Source organism: Corvus hawaiiensis, chromosome Z, assembly GCF_020740725.1.
Source record: "Corvus hawaiiensis isolate bCorHaw1 chromosome Z, bCorHaw1.pri.cur, whole genome shotgun sequence".
Taxonomy (NCBI): Eukaryota; Metazoa; Chordata; class Aves; order Passeriformes; family Corvidae; genus Corvus; species Corvus hawaiiensis.
Genome location: NC_063255.1, coordinates 8,317,912 through 8,336,705, shown reverse-complemented (window position 1 = coordinate 8,336,705; position 18,794 = coordinate 8,317,912). Strand labels below are relative to the sequence as shown.

At 36.4% G+C, this 18,794-nt stretch overlaps 1 protein-coding gene across 2 annotated transcripts in view; it reads left to right on the top strand.

Annotated features, from left to right (window-relative positions):
- The window catches only part of ITGA1 (integrin subunit alpha 1), a 73,656-nt gene extending 56,706 nt beyond the window's left edge, over positions 1-16,950 (top strand). Inside the window, exons 19-30 of one of the 2 annotated variants that reach the window (XM_048292864.1) lie at positions 80-165; positions 369-504; positions 1,490-1,570; positions 3,303-3,379; positions 4,056-4,145; positions 5,182-5,284; positions 6,878-6,991; positions 8,581-8,685; positions 9,781-9,885; positions 10,553-10,645; positions 12,073-12,189; positions 12,927-16,950. In XM_048292864.1, the coding sequence (XP_048148821.1) occupies positions 80-165; positions 369-504; positions 1,490-1,570; positions 3,303-3,379; positions 4,056-4,145; positions 5,182-5,284; positions 6,878-6,991; positions 8,581-8,685; positions 9,781-9,885; positions 10,553-10,645; positions 12,073-12,189; positions 12,927-12,971 (1,152 nt within the window). In that variant the 3' untranslated portion in view covers positions 12,972-16,950. Of the gene's footprint in view, positions 1-79; positions 166-368; positions 505-1,489; positions 1,571-3,302; positions 3,380-4,055; positions 4,146-5,181; positions 5,285-6,877; positions 6,992-7,281; positions 7,450-8,580; positions 8,686-9,780; positions 9,886-10,552; positions 10,646-12,072; positions 12,190-12,926 lie in introns of those variants that run through there. The other variant, XM_048292865.1, reaches the window with a different exon arrangement.
- The last annotated feature ends 1,844 nt before the right edge of the window (positions 16,951-18,794 follow it).

The window sequence follows — 18,794 nt, the reverse complement described above, 5'->3', positions numbered from 1 at the left end:
AAAGTTACATAGTGTATTAAAATGCAAGTGTTTGACAATAAATGTAACAAAATTAAGAATAAATATACTATTTTTGCAGATTCCTTTCACAAAAGATTGTGGAGCCAAAAATAAATGCATTTCAGATCTTGTTCTGATTGTAAAAGCAAGCATAGCTGGAGACAGGTAACTACACTGGATTTAATGTATTGCTTGATATCTGTACAAAGTGTCTATGTGAATTATAAATTCTGTAGTCTAATAGGATAACACTGGGGCTTCCTTTCCAATTCAGAAACCAGATAGTCTGGAGACTGAAAGAAGTTTCTCTTCATGTTAAAGACAAATTCAACAGTTAAGATGTCCAACACTCTTACTCTATTTTACAGCTTGTCTCCATTCATTGTAAAGTCACGCAATGATAAGTTCACCATCCAGCTCTCTGTGAAGAACAAAAAAGACAGTGCCTATAATACCAGAGTTTTGGTTCAATATTCTCCAAATATTATATTTGCTGGCATTGAGGTAGGATTTTTTTCACCTTATCAATTTTATCATAACCTATATTGCTAGAGAGATCAAGGAAGCCTTTTTACTAAACCTGAATTTGACTCCTGGGGCATCATCTCAGTTGATTGAAAGAGATTCCCCAGGGCTGCTCTCCTTGCTTATGCCTCTAAAGGAGTGTATTAATTTTGACATGAGTGGACTCTTGCCTAGCCCCATTCATAAAATACAGATGCAAATTTCACAATGGCACTCAGAAAAAGTGACTGCCTCTTAGACAAGTGTCAGCACTATGAATCACCTGTACACCTGTAGAGCAAGAAATGCCTTGTTATTTAACAGTAGAACTCCTGAGCCCCTAGAATTCTCCTTTTGCACATGTATAGAAAAAGCACTGTTGTAGTAGGACAGGATATATCAGCGCATGCATCTTTCTTACCTCAGACATCATTTCCAAAAGTGGCTCTTTTCCTTCCTGCCTCAGCAGATATGCTACAAATACACCTCAGTTCAGATGAGAAGCACTTAGAGCAGTTTGTTTTCTGTCAACAGTCCTGATACTGCACATTAGGAGAAGTCAGGGAACCATCGCACCATTGCTGATCCTATGGCAATAATTGATGGAGTATGAATGTCACTTTTATTGCTACGTTAGCAACACATTTACAAAATTTGAAAACTGTGTAATTATAGATGTGTTGATTGCTAGATCCCATGACTAATTTGCATGATGCCAAGTAGGCATATAATTGTGAATGTTCCAAATACTGTAATTGGAAAGGCACAATGGCAAGTAATTGCTATAAATGTCCATAGGTGAAAATCGTCTTGCAGAATTTGTGGCTTCCTATTTTTGTTCTAGTTCAGTTAAGGCTTTGACTCTTACAATGTATTGACAGTGAAAAGTGGCAATGGTATATGTGTTCAACAGGTCTATGATGCCCAGTCAAAATTTAAAAAGAGTTTGCACAAGGCCATGCTTTCATTTTCTTTTTCCCTTTAGGATATACAGAAAGATAGCTGTGAATCTAATCACAACATCACCTGTAAAGTGGGATATCCATTTCTAAAACCTGCAGAAGAGGTAAAAAGTCCCCCTGCATGCAAGTTCTCCTTGCCCCTTGTTGTTCTAAAGGCAGGGCAGTCCCTATCATCTCTGAAATTCTTTTCTCTTGTGTTCATCCCAAAAACTGTCCATGCAAGTTTCCCAAGCTATCTTTGATGTCAGCTGCACAGAGCCAGATGGGAAACCATCGGATATTTAGTACCTGGGCAGTCAGTCGTGGTATGTGAGGAAATAATAGATGCATATTGCCGTCCTTGACACTGAAAGACGGCAAGTGACACACAAGTGGGACACCTGGCCAGAGGTGTCTGTCTCTAGGCTTTCCCAAGCCTATAAATTAAGTTATTTTGTATATAAAACGTCGTCCATTGGTTGAAGACAGAATAAGATGGTATGTGGAAGTGCTAACTCAGATCTGCCAAAGTCAGGTATCAAGACTTCACCTCTGCTCAGTGGGGAATGAGAAGCCTTTCCAGCAAGTAGTCCACTTAAACTCCATCTTGAATAGTTCCAGTGATGTCTGTATCTCCTGTTGGAATGGAGAGAGAGCTTTAACTAAACTAGGCCTTTGAAAAAACATACTTAGATCTTGATCTTGAATTGGGAAATATCAATTTGCATGAAAATAAGGCAGTCTTTCCTGGCAGTTTCTTGTTTGCCCCTCTATCTTGCACCAGGAGGATCATGAGAGATGTCTTCTTACATTGCCTCCCACACAAACTTTCCAGCTTGTGTCTTGGACTTGTAGGGATTAATTCAGCTGTTACCTTCTTGAAGCCAAATAAGTGTATTGTCCAATGCCTCTGCCCACCATGTTCCATTTCCAGCTTTACTGAATTTTTCACATTTTCCTTTCATGCTTTGCGTGTTAGTTTGTCTGTAGCTGTAAAGCCCTAAATTTAGAAATTTCACACTTTTCTTTGCATTCAGAAATCAATCTCTGATTCACTGATAAGCATCCCTAATAAATTCCTTTTAAAATATGAATATTTTTAAAAATATATAATATTTAAATAGGAATATCTAGGACAACTTTCTGTGGACCACTTTGTAGTAAAGATTTGTACACATAAAAGGAAAGATAAAAGTCTGAGCTGAAAATTCCATCCAGTAATGAATAGGAAAACTTTTGCTTCATATAAAATTACCCTTAAGTGTCAGGATATGAAGAAGAACATTGGGGACAGTGTTCCTAAATTTTGAGTAATTCCAAGTGATGTTAGATTTGCCCTGGTTATAATACCTATGAAATTTTTTTGAGACCTAGCAGTCTCTTCTTTATTTACATTGTAAACATTTCTTTTTGGTACTCTAGGTGTTCTACTATATATTGAGTGATATTCCAGCAGCCTTCTACAGGCAGCTCATCTCCCCTGTAATAGCTAGGCTTTGAAGCTTTGTTTCCTCCTCATTGGAGGGAAAAAAGAGGTTTTGATAAATTGCTTGTAAGACCAATTGCTTTCAATTAAGAACTATTTAGCCATGTGTTTCTAATATACTATATAAATTTTTGCTTGAGGTTTGTGAAAATTTGAGACTTCTGTTTAATAAGTGATAACTATTCAATTTGGGAATAGTTGGGACAAATTCAAAATAGTGGATTCATTCAGATTTGTGGAAAATTGGTAAAATACGAATAAGGATTCCCTAGATAAAAGCAAAAATTTGTACATTTTTCATTATATCAATCCCTATTAGTGTGTGCTTTTTGGTTTTCCTTTTAAAATGTGTAATGTATTTTTCTACACAGATTTCCTTCAAAATATCATTCCAATTCAATGCATCGTATCTCCTGGAAAATGCTACTATTCATGTGTATGCAACAAGGTTAGTTGCAGTCTTTGCCTTCTGATTTTTTTTCTTTGAAAGCTCTACAGGTTTGTTTCATAGTAAAACACAAGTGGCTTCTGAACTCACAAGCCCTTAAATCTTCTGTAGAGCTGGCACCCTTACAGATGTATTCAGTCCAGCAGTGGATTGAGTGGACTAAATGAATAGCTGTTACTCTCTACAGCCTGAGAGTTACAAGTGAGTCATAATTTCCGGTTGTTTTACCTTCAGCAAAGGTTTATTCTCCTAGAGAATTACTGTATACTTTAGCATGAATCACGGTTAACAAAAAGCTCTGGCCTTCAAAGAGTAAGAGCATTGCCAAAGTTGTCCCTGATAGGGTAAAAGAATGCACTTGCCCTCAGTGTTTCTGTCCCAGCAAAATCCAGGGATAGTGTGGCTTTTAACTGATCCGTTTTCATTCAGTCACCTGCAATCTGTAATTTTAACAAAGATGCATTTATGAGCTGTGACTGGTGCAGGACTTAAATCATTAGTTACTGGAAGAAGTATTTTGAATTTATTTTTAGAAGACAGTACTTAACTGGAAATGAGTAGTGTCCTTTTATACCCAGAGCTATAGGTAGTTCAGTTTCTAAGGTCCCTTTCCACCCAGTAGTTGTGTTGTATCTGCATCAATCTGATCTGAGTGACATATGTTGTTTTGTTTTAGTGACAGTGAAGAACCACCTGAGACCTTGAGTGACAACAGAGGACATGTTACAATTCCAGTAAAATATGAAGTAGGATTAATATTTGTAAGGTACTGACACTTCTCTGTACTTTATTTGCTAGCACAGTAAATTTCAGGTGTTCAAGGAGAATATAGTATTGTTTTGTTGTTGAAACGTGCTCAGTATCTACAGAAAACAGCTTCAAAGCTCATAAAGCAGAAGCACAGGCTTCAGTGAAAAGGAAAGTCATGAAATAATGGAGCAGTTACTGTCCCTAACTTGCTGAAATTTCATTTTATCTATATAAATTTGATCTGCAGTTTGCAAATACAACAGCAGCTTTTGTTGGTTCCTGTACTTTGATATATTCAATCAAAGGCATTTCAGATACATAAGAAAACAAATACTTCCAGCTTCCTGATGGCCATGGGTTTGTATCACTATAATATTGCATGGTGTGGTGTTTGATTTCCATCTTCAAAAATTAGCCTTAATTTTAAGTTCTTGGGCATTTGGGTTTTTTTATGTTCGGACTTACACTTTAATGCTGGTCTTGTAGTACACTTTGTTTTCAGAAATAGCCAGAATTCAGTTAGATTCCATCCCTGAAAAGCATTCTGTATAATATTGATAAACAACATTTCATGGTGTACAGGTGTAAATAATTAAGCCAAAGTTATTTTGGATGCATTTCATGTTTCAAATCCAGCCTTTGTTTGTCCCATAAGGGAGTAAGGCTGAATTTGTAACATGCTGGCTTTGTTCTGTTTTTCCTGATTCTGTGTTTTACAGTATCCTGCCTGTTTCACATGGCAATGCCCAGGATAAGGGACTGCACAATTAGAATAAGGACCGCAAAATCAGACCCTAATGTGTTAATTTTGGGAATAATATTTGCCTTTTTTTGTAGTTATATCTGAACAAAACATTCTAAATGTACGTAATAAAAAGTGGAGCCTATTCAGAGAACAGAACAGTTCAACTTCAGTGGATGCAGCAATGCACTCTTAATGGCAAAACTAGTCATGAATTTCATGAAATAATGAAAATAACTATATTATTAACTCCTAGGGGGTTTTATGAATTTTGTGTGCTTATTTTTTGGTGGTTTTCTTTAACCCACAGTGTTTTCAAAGAGCACCATGTTATAATTGCTGCAAATGATACTGTCCCTACTGCTATTAACACAACAGAGCAGATCGGGGATGAAGTGACTCTACATTATAGGGTAAGAAACAACTAAAAATGTATTACATAGGTACTGTCTTTTTTTTTTTCTTTAGGTTTGCATTACTTAAATAGCAGCTATACAACATGTTAAACCCTCTCCATGCATTTTGTGCTTAAAATCTTTTTCTTCCTTCCTTTTTTTGGAATGCAGGGAGTCAGAGGGTCTCAGATGGCCCATCTCCTGCAGAGTAGTTCTGGTGGGTTTTAGACCTTCTGTCCTCAGCTGGGGAAAGAGACCATGCCCTGTTAAGTAAGAACTTGGACTATCCTGGCTGGTTAGAACAGCCGTTTCCAAAATCCAGACCAATTTATGGTAGGCAAATGCCATGTTCCAAGAATTTGGTCTTCCTAGTTGAATGAATACTGCGAAGTAAAATCACGTTGGAAAGATATTTAATGGACTCTGCTCTTGTGAGATCCTTGCTGCACTACTACATCCAGCTCTAGAACTCCCAAAATAAGGACCTGGGACTGCTCAAGTAGGTCCAGAGGAGGGCCTTAAAGATGATCACAGGGCTGGAACACCACTCCTGTGAGGACAGTCTGAGACAGTGAGGGCTATTCAACCTGGAGAAGAGAAGAGTCTGTGAAAACCTCGTCGGGGCCTTCCAGTTCCTAATGGGAGGCTACAAGAGTGCAGGAGAGGCACTTCTGACAAGTTATCTTGAGAGCATCCTGTCTCCCAGTGTCAATTCCAAAACTGAACAAGGGTCCCGTATAAAAAGCATAAAAGTCTCTGAATCAACTTCTATCTGTAAAAAATGGGATATTGTAAAATTCTTGCTCTCACTAAATAACAATGACAAAGGGGTTTTTTTCCTATTTTTATAGGCCATACAGTGTTTTACTCAGCTACCTTTTTTTTGTCTACTGTGAGTGTTTAAGGCATTACCCATCTAATTTGCAAATCTTTGCTTTCTGAGTCAAAAAGCTGCTGGATTGCAGAGCATACCGTTTATGATCTTGTAAGGTAAAGCTCATCTCTGCAAGCAGCTAATCACAAATAAGTAGCCAGGAGGAAAAAGTTTAAAAGGCTCTTGAGCATTTATTAAGTTTGTCCACTTCAGAGACAATATCACCAATTCCCCTGCCGGCAATTCCAGCTAGGTGTTTACCCAATCCTCAGCCACAGCAGGCCTTTCCGGGAAGAGCTGCTGATTACAGATATGTCCTGTTGTCTTCTCAGGGAGAACAGGAGAGAGGAACAGGTGAGCAGGAGAGCAGTTACCTAGGCACAGCTGAGGAGGAACCAGCAGGAGCCACTGAAGGAGTGGCTTCTCTCCCATATAAAGCACTTTTTGCATAACTAAGTGTGGAAATGTAAAAATGAAAAGAAGGAAAGGAAAGGGAAAGGAAAGGGAAAGGAAAGGGAAAGGAAAGGGAAAGGAAAGGAAAAGGAAAGGGAAAGGAAAGGAAAGGAAAGGAAAGGAAAGGAAAGGAAAGGAAAGGAAAGGAAAGGAAAGGAAAGGAAAGGAAAGGAAAGGAAGGAAAAGGAAAAGGAAAAGGAAAGGGAAAGGGAAAGGAAAGGCTCACAATCAAATATTTACAAAATGAGGAAAGTACTAGTCAAAACATTTTTCTTTTTTTATAGATTGAAAAAGGTGAACAGTTTCCAATGCCAAACCTCACACTGCAGATCTTATTTCCCAATGTAACAGCTGCCAAGAACACTCTTCTCTACCTTACTGCATTGTCACATTCCCAGGTAAAATAGAAATCTGTATTTTTATGATAAATTTAAATTTGAAATTTATGTTGTAAGGAACATTTGGGATTATGCATTGCTTTTAGTCTAAATAGCAAGATGTTATTGTTTTAAGAGCATGTACAGATGTGCAAAAGAAGACAGAGGGAAAAATTTTCATGAAAGGAAACAAGCAGATTTAAAATGGTGTTGAACAATAATTGCACTATAACAAGGCTGGTTTGTTATGTTGCAAGTGCTGGGATGGCCAGACTCAGATATGAGCCTCATATTCTCTTCATTGTCAGCAGTGCTTATTGCAAATGCTGGAATCCTGCTGTGTGCATCTAGAGCCCAACCTCCTGTCAGTTCTCTTCTTTCGGGTACTGAAATTAACTTTCCTGCATGTCTGCTCTCCAGCACTAGCAGTCCTCTGGCTTCTTCCTTCTCTGGGGCACTGAGACATCTTGAAGGGGATGGTAGGTCATATGTTTCAAATGCTCTTCACTGCAGCCCTCATTTGAGTTTTCCATTTCACGCTTCCAGTGCAACTGGCAGAGATCACAATTCCAACAAATTCCATTGTCCTCTATCTGTAGATACTACAGCTACAGCTGTATCGATAACTACATGGCTGAAAAACCCAGCTATCACTAAATGGTGACCTAAACCTGTTTTGTTTTTTTTTCTTTCACTCAGAGACATGTATGTGCACCTCCCTGCAAATAATTTCACCTAGTTTTGTGGTGTTATTCAACTGAAAAAGAAACCAAAATATGTGAATGAAAGTTCAAGGTTTACTTTGAAACAAAACAAATATCAAACGAACAAAAAAAATCCTATTTAGAATGCAAAAAAAGTTGTGTCTCTTCTTGATTTCCTTTCCCCATTATTTTCATTCCTAGTCAATCACCCTATTTGACAGAAGTTTGCACATAAACTCAATAAATCTTGTTTTTTCTAAGGCAGGTTTCATGTCCTGCTAACTACACCCTAGTGATAGTAGTGTGCCAAAGTGCACTATGGGGATTTGTAATTCTTTTCATGCTACCAATGTGAAAGTCAACGACCTGACTGAAAAGAATCAATTCCCCCACACTGAAGACACCAAAGGATTTCCTAGCTGCCTGTGGAGGAGTCACAGAGTTCCAGCAGTGCTCCAGCATCTGCTCCCCCTCCCTAGACATTGCAACTGAGGATTCTGCATCCTGCACTTAACCTGCCTGTCTGCTTGCTAGGGCAGAACCTCTGTGGATTCCCCTGCAGAAGCTGTTTAGTTCATTTAATAGCCAGCTCTTGCTGGTTCACATATTGGTCATCTTGCAGGAAGCTTTTGTTTGCTTCTGCAGATGATTAAGTAGCTGCATACAGTTTAGGTTAAATTATCTCATAAATATTTCATTTGCTGTTCGAATAGTAATACTTCAATACATAGACCATCTGAATTTCCTATTCTGCACTCTTGCAATATGCTATTTTATTGCATTTAGTGGTTAGTAAACATTATAATTGTTATTAAATATTAAATATTATTAATGTTGGCTTGTTTCCAGATCATTTATGTAATAGATCACATATCTAGACAATATTATTTGTATTTCTGCTTACAGAATGCCATCTGCCAAACTAGTTACCCTGTAGATCCCTTAAAGATTGGCACTGGGAAACCATTTGTGTTGTCAAAAATAAAAGAACCTACAAGGGATACAATTATGGTAAGCCTACTCATAGTATATATATTCCCCCCAGATATTAATCCAGATCTTGGAGCTGAGTACTTCTGAAAAAGATATATAAAAGCTGCTCTCAAACTGTATTATTTAGAAACTCGTTTTAATAGCTTAGAAAACCTTTTTTATGTAGACTAGACTATTGATTTTATTTGGCTGCAAAACTCTATATGGAACTGAATTTAGATAGTTTGAGGTTTCTTTAATTTAAAAAATATGTAAATAGCAGTAGCACATCTGACAGCTGAATAAATCATTACCATCTATGTTCCCACTGTGATTAATAAATAGTCATATTTTAAATGTTTCTTATCTCCTTTTCAACTTTTTTAGATATCCAATAGAAAATACATTCAAATGCTAGAACTGTGACCTGACAGATTTTCCATGCGACTGTAATTGATGATCCCATTTGAAAAGGACTAGCCCTTCACATTTAGATGAAAGAGTTACAAAGTAATTCCACTGCTGTAGTTAAGTTAGCATGTCAGGGGGAAAGTGTACAAGTGCAAGTGGAGCTTCTGGTGCAAGTGAAACCATGTCATGGGAAGAGCATTTTGCCATGCTTATCATTGTCCTTCACAGATGTGACAAAGGTCTAGGCTAAGTGACTATTTCTGGCTTTTTACAACATAATCCTGCTGTACTCCCAGCTAGGAAGTGATACTAGGAGGTAAAGATACTTGAATTTTCACACACACATGTTGCCCTGCTTGAGAGATTCAGGTGTCCCAAGATTTGAAAAACACTGCAGAAAAGCCATAGCTGTGTTGGTAGAAAAGCACTTGCTTTTACAAGCTGTGCCTCCTTTAGGAGATCTGTGATGACTTTTGCTCCATAACTGCAGCAACAGGTTTTTCTCAGGGCTTGCCAGCCTGCAAAAACTGAGTTCTACCACGGCATGAATATCTCAAGCTGTTTTATATACTGCAGTGTCATTTTTACATAAAAAGCTGCAGTAATTAATACCAGTTTATTATTGGTGTCATATCAAGTGATCTGTAATATATTTTACATGTTTTTATTTTAATGATGTGAAAAGTCTCTTCCTATTACCTCATGCTGGTCCCTTTTAAACAGGACTGTGATACATACAACTGTGCCGCTATTAACTGTGCCCTGATCCCATCTGACATATATCAAGTGAATGTTTCATTAAGAGTATGGAAACCTACCATCATAAAAGTAAGTAAATTCTATTTTTGTTCAGAATATTTCGGAGTTGAGAAACTTAATCCAGTGTTTCTAATGTCTATTAAGATTGTGTCTTTCATTTTCTTAAGTGGCCCCTCTAATATTTGAAATTTTTTCTTTTGCTATTTTAAAAATTTCCTTAAAACTGTTGTCACACGCACTTTCTTATCCTTAAAGTAAGTACTTAAAACTTAGCAGGAATTTAAAACCATGGTAAGAAGACAACCCTTACTTATTCTGTATTGATGGTCCTTTTTCAATAGCTACTTATCCATCCACAAAGTCTAGCCCAGCAGATATAAGGAGGAGTACAAGGATGCATATGTTTTTTTAACTAAGTCTTAATCTGGAAAGATTTCTCAACTCTAGAAAGGATTTTTTGGATCACAAAGAGCAGAAGAGAGACAGTAGCATTCAAGGATTAATTAATATTTCTTTGATATCTCTGCAATCTACCCTTTTAAGGCAGTATTGCTGTCTTGAAAACAATAATGTGTGTGATGTGTGTGCTGAAGGTGACATACATAAGCAGTTTCACTGACTTGCACATTTTTCAGCATCTCCCAAAGCATTTTTTCTTTCACCCTCCTCATTGCTACAAAGTTTTCTACTTCAAAATACCTAACTGTAAACCATAGTACCTACTCTCTTCTTTTAGGCCAGTATTCACAGCTTAACCCTTGTTGTGAAAGCATTACTTAGGAGTGAGAACTCATCACTGATTTTGAGAAATGACCATCAAAAACTAGAGGTAAGGACACGATAATTGACGTATTTGTTCTTCATAGAATTTATTGTGCTATGGAATCATTCATTTTCATTCATTACTAATGAACTGATTGTTACCTTTAGTGATGCATTATCTACTCTAAAAAGAAGTGATTTCATATTATAGTAGAAGTCTCAGAATTAGTCAGAAAATAACACCAAAAGCCCAATACCCAACAATGTACCTGGGTAAGGATACTGTCTGAATTTTTTCTGCTTGCTGCAATATAAATAATTCCTGCAGCTGTGTAAATTAAAAATATAATTAAAATTCCTTTAAAGAATCAATAGGATTTAAAAATTGTGCTGGGTCAATTAAAATTGATCTTACTTTGTATTTCTTTATTATTGCCTTATTTATTCTTTCTTTCCACTTCATTACTCAGGATACATATTTGAAACAGGATCTTTTATTTTTCAGAAGTTCACTATCATTTTCTTAGATAAGGAAGTATATAACATGATACTAGTGGTGTCACATATAAAGAGAAATGTCTTAAATTTTGTTAGAGGTATTATTTATCCTTTTAGTACTCTTAATTCCAAGCATTTATAGTGTTTGAACATTGGTCTTTTGTGATAACTTGTACATGCACGAGCTTATTTACTACAATGTCAATTTTTTAAGGAAAAATCTTATTATGAGTTTATATTGATAGTACCACAAAATTTAAAAAAGTAAAATTCAGTGTGAATTACATCTTGCACAAAATATTTTTGAAAATTCAAAAATCAGAGGTCCACTGTTATTTAGAAATTTCTTTTAAGTGATAGATTAAAATTCAGTCCAGGAGTCAAAACACAGCTGAGAGGCTTGCAGATAATGAGACAAGGACTTTCAGATTTACCTTTTTCAGGCACAAAATTTAATGGTTAATGTTCAGCTCTTCAATGCTCTTTTGAACTATAAAGTTAGTCTCTAACAAATTCTTCAGTTAATTCAAACTCCTACACGGTCACATTTATTTAAATGTGAATATTACTTATTCCTGTATAGTTTACACCACATATGCCTTGTTTAAAATCAAATTAGTATCTACACAGCCTTTTACACTTTTGCTTACCTCCATCTTTCAGGGAGGCAGGCACTGAGTGAGGAAGAGTGTACTGAAGAAACTCCTTAGCTTATTCTTCCACTACTCATGATTTTGGTCCTGTGTCCTTTATAACAATGACTACTGACTTGTAGCAGGGACACCCTCGTGAATGAATGCACTTAGAAAGTGCTAAGTATTGTGTAAACACAGGCTTTCCTGCTGGAGATTATTTTCTTAATTCCTTCCTACAAATTCCTGTAGTTAAAATGAAGTGATACCCTGGAAAATCACTGCATAGTGATCAATCACTGCTGCTGTTTTGATATTTTAGAATGACAAATTATTTATTGCTTACATTCCTAACACTTTGCAGACCATGATTAAGATTTCCAAAGAACATCCACCAGGTACAGTGCCCTTATGGGTTATCCTCCTGAGCATCTTCGCTGGACTCTTGATTCTTGCTCTGCTTATATTTGCTCTGTGGAAGGTAAGCTGCACATCCTTGTCTTCATGAATATAAAAAAACATGCTTAAATTCTCTGTCATTTCTTTCTCATAGAACCTCAGAGACAGTAATATTATCTAATAAGTAGTGTGAAATCTTGTAGAAATTACAAAATAATTAATTACACTGCATTTTTCTGATGTGTAACAAGCGGTGCTATCCGATTGAAACCTGTAATGCCATTATGTTAGGGAAAGAAAAATAAGATATTTTAGTATGAGTAAGGGTTTATTAAGGGATTTTTCTATCAGCTTTGGCTGTGACCTTTGCCAGCTATGTTTTCTCTGTGCAAGAGATGCTAGGCCTGTGGTGTAAGTTTTGCCGCAAGTGGGCACTCTTCTCCAGGCTAAATATTTTGTTCCTGATTGCATTTAGACAGTTGCAGCTTATAAATTTAAACATACATGATCTCTTGAAAATGTTGACATTATAAAATTAAATATCATTTATTCAATTGAGTAAAAATATTACTATTAAGCGCTTTAACCTTTGACAATATGTGAGCAAAACAGTGGTTCACCAATCACTCTGCTATATATTAAACATATTTAGTTTTTCCATTCCAGGAAAAACACTGTCATAGTTCAGTGATAGAATATTAACTAACTTTGTACAGTAGTGTAAGTATTAAAATAGTAGTAAGAACCAGCTCATGAATGTAGCCAGTATGGTTTGTATGCTTTGAGCAGTTCTTAGGCACTTTTTTTTCTTTTCTTTAGGCTGGATTTTTCAAAAGACCACTAAAGAAGAAAATGGAGAAATGAAAAAAAAAAAAAAAGCAGAAATTTTTGCTCAGATCTGCCTCCAAAATGTTACTGTAAAATTATAAACTTAGATGCAGTGGTTACAATGCTTTCTAAATGCAGGTGCGTTTAAAAACCCCAAGAAACAGAAAAACAAGAAGAAAATCAAGCACACATGAAAAAGAATGATGCAAAAAAAGAATGAACAACCTTGTGGCATTTTGTGATCTTCTAGTATTTACCTTTAAGCGTTACTCATTTTTGGAGAGTAACTGAGTTCAAAGATTCTAATGGCTTTTAATATGGAAAATTTGTAGTTATATTTTTATATACCTGTGTCTGTGGAATAATTTTTCATTCCAAATTACACAACAAGTCAGCTTGTATGTAGCAATCCCAGTCTTTTTTATCACTTTATGATTTTCAAAAGGAAAATGCATCATTTTCAATATTCCCTCCTAATGTCAGTTCCCTGGAAGCAGATTCTCAATTCACAAGGCAGAACATGTAAACTTTGAGAATGCACCAAATACCGTGTGATAGCTGATGCAATGGCAACTCAGAAGACAGAAGCACGTCCAGAATACTGGGTGAAAATTACTGAAATACCATGGATTTCTCTTTCAACTCATTTTAGCATGTCAAGCTGAACCAAGGATACTCCAAGAAAGAGATTTTTATGGTCAAGTGGACCATAAAGGGTTGATCCATGAAATCACATAACTGTTTGAACTTAAAATATATTTTTGGCAGGCCTAAAAATGCGCAAATCATTCAAGCCCATCTGATTGCACACTGTACTCAAATAAGCAGGGGCATAATTTTTACCTGCAAATTGAAATGTCCATATTTATGCAGAAAATGTTTAGAGTCACCCTGAAAGTTTGACTCTTGCTGTATATCTTGGAGTAGCCAGCAGGGTGGTTCATAAACTGTCACTGTAAATTTCTTGTGTAGCTATTTAATCCAATGAGTATAACGTGTACAAAATAATAATTATCAGAAGAGCACAGATAGGAAATTCAGCACTGGCAAGCTTCTTCTAGTATTATAAATCACAGCTCATCTTTATTACTTATGAGTTTAAGAAGTGATGAAGAATTTGCATACTAAATAAGCACTTAACAAACGATGTTTATTTTGTGTCAAAGATTAAAAGTTTATATGAGAATACACTGAAATGTAGATAGCAAAAAGTTTCTTTAAGAAATTTTTTTCTTTCTATTTAGTTCATTTAGTTTCTTCCTTTCTTTCATGCACTTGTCTTCCTCCCATGAAGATCTCTCCCCAGGGCTCATGGCTGTGCTGTGACCTTGAGAGCTTCCTGTGTTACTTGGAGCCACACGAAATTAACAGGAGAAAAAGGATGCATGCTCGCCAAGTGTGGTGCTGCCTCAGCATGAGTCAGTATTGATTGCCAGTAGATCAGAAAATGCTGAGGAGGTGTTCTAAGTTCTGCAAGACATACTTGTTGGCAGAAAAGCTTTACCTTTCCAAGGAAGCCAGGAAAACTTGTTCCTCCTCTTGGAACAAACGTCACTGAAATACTAAAAAAAACAAATATCAAAGCAATTTTCCAAAATGTTTTTGCTTATCATTGTCTTTATAGTAATAGCTTAAAAAAAGAGTAATAAATTTTATAAAGACTTACTTTTCAAGAAGAGACTATAGATTGGGTTGAGCATGCTGACAGGTAAAACTCTGAAAGTGTGCCAGAAGGTACTTCATTGCTTGAAAGATGCTGTCACTCTTCAGTCCCATCTATTTAGTTCCTAAATTGGAGAAAGGAGTTACTGGAAAAGGCTGACGTTTGTGAATGCACCAAGTAGGATTGAGTTTGAAAGTGTTTGCAATTTCTTCTTGTGTCTGTGGGAAAGGTGGTTATTTCACAGCAGCAGTCTGCTGAAGGTAGCAGTATGACTCAGAGGAGAGGGCAGAGCCCTCCATGGGAACACTGTGGGTGGCTGTGCTTCACAGAGCCTGGGAGAGACGCTGAGACAGTAGACATGGTTGCTGTGCTCGTCTGGACAGCTGGAAGTGCACCCCGCCTGAATGGGATCTGGGCACAGAATACATGAATGGAAGCAAAAAAGTGTCGTAGAGGAATTGTGGATAGAATCCCTGCATCATTCATTGTGAAGGAAGCCAAAAATGTATTTGTTGAGCTGTGAAGATAAATTAATATAGTGGTGTTTTCACTCCCAAGCCAGACACAGGTTTTACTTGAAGAAAATTTATTATTTTGCTTGAATATATTTGATTGAAAGGTTTAAATGGCACTTGTGACCGTAGCATTTGAACATGTTGGAACTGTAATTTTTTTTCTCACAGTATCTCTGAAAAGGCATAGCAGTGTTGTTAACCTCTTATGGTTTTGTCAAGGAACAGAATTATGAAGGAATTTTGACTCACCTGTGCACATGTAGAAAGTCTATGGTGGCAGAGGAAATACTTGTATTTGTTATTATTCATTCAGTTTGTTAACAATGAGGTCACTTTTCCTGGCTTCATAAAATTACTCACAAGTTGTGTAAGACACACATAATTCTTATGCAGCATACTTCTAAGTGTTTCACTATTTAGTTATGATAAGCTGTTAACCGGAGCTTTTCATTTTTCTCGTGACATTTCATATCTTATTTTAAAGCATCAGCCTAACTGCAAAATGTCTAGGTCAAAAGAGCAGTCTATTTCCCTAGATAAACTATGCAAAAATAAATCAGTAGTATTTATCAAAGTAGAGTATGTTTAAGATCAGTGTTTCATTTTAGACCTTTGCACTGTAAAAACAGTAATAAGCTTAGTATAACTACACTGCTTTCCTCATTCATGATGCTTTCTCTCTTTTCACATTTTTCCTATTATCACATTTTCAATTATAGTATCTATTTAAAAGATAAGTATACATACATACTTACAAGTATGTCAAGGGGATAGCACTATAGCACATTATTCTTACACGATTCTTAGTGATTAGTAAACTATCTGTTTTTATCCTTACTAGCCTTTCCACACAGCACTGGAAGAGCTGTACTTTACTGCTTTTCATGATATACAACAGAAAAACCTACTGAAAGCAACATTGCAAATATCAGGAACATCTCACTTAAATTTGGCAGGCGCTAAAGGTACCAGAATCTAATTTTACAACATGTAAACAATTTTATTCCTAAAAATAGACACATTAGCACTGTAATGTGGTTCTAATAACTAATAAGATAAATAATTTTTATTTCAACAAAAGCATGTAAAAATTCATAAATTGGGTGTGTAGCCTGAGATTAAGTAACAAAAGGATTCTGGCCCTCACAGCTCAGTTCCTAACTTCAGCATTGAAGTAGGTAGCTTAGTGGGAATGGACAAGCTACTTTTCTATAGGGCAGGAATTCTCTGCACACTCCTGCTTCAATATCAGGTTGTTCTAGAGTCTGCTGATCCCATACATGATTTTAGAAGACTTAAGAAACAGCATCTGAATTAGACCAATCTCCCTGAGCAGCTGCTTGGGCTCCCTGGGCAGTTCCTTGCTTGTCTGGTTTCCCTCTAAGTCATTATTATGAGCCATTACTATGGACACAACCCACCTACCCTGACCCCTTACCTGAACCCTCTAGTACATATCCTGTCCTGAGTCTTTTTGAGCATGGTGTTCCTCTTCCTCAGAGCTTGAGTCAGGGGAATCCACCTTAAACTGAAGCCAAGGGTTTTCATCTCACGTGGCACCAAGAGGCTGGAGTTAGGGTCATACTCATCTAATGAGTTCCACATAATCTAATTGGTTAATTTCTTTAATTGCCTATTGTATAGATGATCACCCATTCAAAAATAAAAGCAAATAAGATAATCAGAATGTACTGCTCTTAACTATACCACTTAACAGGAATAAAAGGGGATTTACGTACTTTTAAATAGAACCACAACATTCTGCACAGCATTTTCTTTTTCCTGTAAAAGTATTCTATGTGCTTTATTGATTAAAAAGGAAATTGAGTCTAACAAATCTCCTGTGTAGTTTGTTTGCTTGTTATTGATATAAGAATAATATAAAATCATCTCAGTACCTAAAAACAAATTCATCTAGCTGTCAATAGAAGGGCATTGTAGAAACAAGTATTCTTGCACAGCATAACATCCAGGAGAGCTTGATGTGGTCAAGCTGTCATAAATGCATTGTCATTAGATTTATGGACTTTGTGCTTACACCCATGTTTGAAAGCTTTTTAGAAGATCATATGACTTCCTGGCACAGAGTTGTTTCCATAACACTAAATAAAGTTGGAAGACATATTCATTCATTCATCTAATCATTCTTCCTGTCCAGAGATTCTTCTGTAAAACTTATTCCTGTAACCCAAATAGTCCACAGTCTTGCATAATTGTGAATGATTCACATTAACTTCCTTAAACCTAGTAAACATTTGTATCAAAACTTCCTAGAAGATAAAGATTATACCTTTTATATCAGAGTTAACTTTTAGAAAACTTCACAAAATATGTAATAACTGTTCTCTCATCAGAGACTACTTTGATGATGAATCACAATTCTCTAATAGCAACATCCTGTCTAGTCATGGGGGAGTGCTTACCATAGTAACTGCTCTGAAAGTATCTGATCATTAAGAGTTTGCTGGACATTGTCCATGGGAGCATTTCAATGAAAATCAGGGAGAAAAAATCCATTTCTATTTTTGTTTGTTTGTTTTAAATTGCTTTTCAATTGAATTAATGAATAACTAGAATCACTTTCTCACAGCAAGAAGTGTAATATGATGTGTGATTTGCACAGAACTGGATTAGAATTCATTGCATTTATCAGAAACAGCCCTCAGCACTACACAGTTCAGAGATTAATATCACTTCATGCAGTGGGTGTGGTTTGAGGTTTGAGCCCTGTAACAATAAAGAGTCATAAAGATTAAATTGCTGATGAAGTTTTAGTAACAACTGGCTGATACCACAGTTTAGACAGCACAGCAGGATTATGTTTAAAAAAGTGGATGATAAAATGAGCTATCATCAATGAAATCATGTTTTAGTTACAAAGACTGAGGGCTGACACCTCAGAGATAATGGATTTTGTTCATTCAGTTTAAAAAATTGAGTGAAAGACTCAAGGTAGATTTTGATTCTGACTCTAGCAGAGTGGGGCATAGAGCTACTTTACCGTTTTTCCCTGCTCATGCACTCACCCTTCTGCCCTTCTTTTCCCACTTTCTGAGCATTCTCGGAAAGGACAGAGATTCCTCAAGGGCTCACTGAATGTTGTGTCTCCTGGGGATTTTCAAAGAAATGGGAGAGGGAGCAGAAGCATTCAAAGTAGATTGGAGTAGATCTAGTGAGCCAGTTGTCTTGATGGACTTCATCAACCCCTTTGCCCACTTGTTCACTTTCAGTGCTGGTGAAATCACTCTTCTTGGTTATAGTTCAGCTTGATTTGGTACTGGAAGTTACTACTTATCACAAAGCTTCACATATCTGTTTCATATACATATGGTCCTTAAGGTTTATTCATGTTCAGGGTACTGTTATTCTTCCCGGGGTAAAGAAATAGGATTTCTTTCTCTAGTGAAACTTTTTTTATATTGTTTTCCATTACAACACATTTTCACTCTATCAGAGTGGGTAAGATGAAAAACAGATGATGTCCTCAGTTTTCCCTGAAAAGCGGTTGAAGTTTAGCAATTCTGTGACAGTAATCTGAGAAAAGTAGATTACTTTGTATCATTTTGGTGAACACACAGAGAAATTTTGCTCAGTATTTTCTCATGGTCCAAATTAATAGCCATTCATAGCTCACTTTCTTGTGTGCCAGCTCATAAAATCTTCACTGACAAAAGCCTTACT